Here is a 2,037-nt window from a genome sequence, read left to right as displayed (position 1 = left end):
TGGGATCATCCCTAGTGCCCTCCTTTGGGGTACTTCGGCAAGCAGTTGCTCCCAGAGATGAGAAATTGCCCATGTGGTTTAGTTGCTTGAGTGCTGAGTACACAGTAGGCACTGAATACATGCTGAATGATGTGAGCACTGCCTCAGAGCTCAAAGAGCACTTGGTAGGGGGACTCCTGAACTGATCCATCCAATCTATTTGTTCTCACTTTTTTTTTTAATGTTTATTTTGAGAGAGAAAGAGAGAGAGAGAAGGAGAGGGTAGGAGCAGGGGAGAGGCAGAGAGAGAGAGGGAGAGAGAGAATCTCAAGCAGGTTCGGCGCTGTCAGCACAGAGCCTGACACGGGGCTCGATCTCTTGAAGTGTGAGACCATGGCCTGAGCCAAAACCAGGCACCCGCGTTCTCACTTTTGAAAAATATTCCTTGGGTACCTAGTATGGACATTCTTAACATGGCATCCTACCTTGACTTCGCTTCCAATAAACCCTAATAAAAGTTANCACGCTCTCTCTCTCTCTCTCTCTCTCTCTCTCTCTCCTAGAAATAAATAAAAGATTAAAAAAAAAAAGTTAACTTTTCTGTAACCGTGGGCATTGGCAACGAGCCTCTGTAGCCGGGAGCTGCGGCTTTGCTGCCTGTCTCCCAGTAACAGTGTTGCAGATACTGGGAACACTGTTCACACCCAGTTAGGGAGGATAAAGGATGCATGTTCTTAGTAGTCCTGGGTTACAAATTACTCTGTTTTAGTAGAACTGGTTTCTGTTTAAATTCTATGTATTTTATTTTATGCTTCTGCCCACAGTTTTCGGAGGAGGGGTCCTTAGGCTTCAGCAGCCCCACTGGAGAAGTCACGAGCCTCCGCGCCACGCTGGCCAGGCTCCGCGCTATGTGCCAAGACTAGTACATTATACAAATGAAATTCGGATTCTTTCTGCCTGTGTGCTCGCAGGCCAGAAAGGGCTACGGGGATCTTCCTCAAACGGGGGCGGTGTGCTTGTGACCACTTAATTTAAAATGTAGGTTAAGCACCTCGAGTGAAATTCACATTGAGGTTGGGGCGGGGGAAGCGCGTCTCACAGGGTGGCTCCCTCTATACTTGCAGCCTCCTGCCCGGAGTCGGGAGTCCACAGGCACCTCTGGGAGCCTGTTAGAAATGCAGAATCCCGGGCCCCGCCCCACCCCCACCCAACCTGACGCTGCATTCTCAGAAGGCGCCCAGATGATGCCATCTCAAGATGGCACCTTGAGGAAGATTCTGACAAGCGCTTCTGTCCCTGACATTAGTATGAACACCTCTGGCTCCAGGCCCACAGGGAGGTCCGCAGGCTGTGTGGCTGGCCAGCAGAGCCCTAGAGAAGGGCTGACCTCTCCCTAGTTCCCTCACTAACATTTAGTGGCCCCGACGGTATGCCAGACCCTGGGCCACGTGCAGCGACACAGGAGAGCAGCCTCCCCCGCCCCCCGGAACGTCTATTTCTAGAGGAGAGGGAGATGATTAACAAGTAAACCGTGCAGCCCAGGGCAAGCTGAGTGCTGGAAAAATGTGCAGAGTGGGGGCTGGATGGCACATCTGATCTGAGAACTGAGAGACACCTGCCCAGGCCCACATGGCCAGCAGCGGCAGAAGGGGACCCCGTGGGGCCCACAAGAAGGATGCCAGGAGGATCAGACACAGCCAGGCTGAAAGGCAGTTCTTTTGGAAAAAGCCAGCCCTGCAAAGACCCGAGCAAAGATGTCTCAGGCAGCGGGAACAGCATGTGCAAATGTCCTGAGACACGCAGGCCAGAGTGCGGGTGCAGAGAGGGTCCTAGGCAGGGCCCAGGCCATAGAGGGCCCGCCGGGTTGGGGCCCAGAGCTCGCCTTTCCAGGGCCCCAGACTCACCAGGGCGCTCTGAAGCGGGCGCTGGTAGCCCGTGGGCCGGTAGTGCTGCCTTTCCACGGGGTCGGTGTGGACGTCACCCAGGTAGAGCTCGTCCACTAGCCGGGGCCCGGCCCGGGGCTGCAGCTGCACGCGGCGCTGCGTGCGGACCAGGCTC

At 54.9% G+C, this 2,037-nt stretch overlaps 1 protein-coding gene across 1 annotated transcript in view; it reads right to left on the bottom strand.

Annotated features, from left to right (window-relative positions):
- Positions 1–2,037, bottom strand: part of APCDD1L (APC down-regulated 1 like) — a 10,648-nt gene that overhangs the window by 4,569 nt on the left and 4,042 nt on the right. The window contains 1 exon segment of the mRNA XM_077778317.1: positions 1,884–2,037. This exon segment is cut by the window's right edge and continues 10 nt beyond it. Within this exon segment, the coding sequence (XP_077634443.1) occupies positions 1,884–2,037 (154 nt within the window).

This window comes from Crocuta crocuta, unplaced genomic scaffold (genome assembly GCF_008692635.1).
Source record: "Crocuta crocuta isolate KB4526 unplaced genomic scaffold, BGI_CrCroc_1.0 scaffold27, whole genome shotgun sequence".
In the NCBI taxonomy this organism is placed as follows: Eukaryota; Metazoa; Chordata; class Mammalia; order Carnivora; family Hyaenidae; genus Crocuta; species Crocuta crocuta.
The sequence above is the reverse complement of the archived record's forward strand: the minus strand, read 5'-3'. Positions and strand labels throughout refer to the sequence as shown.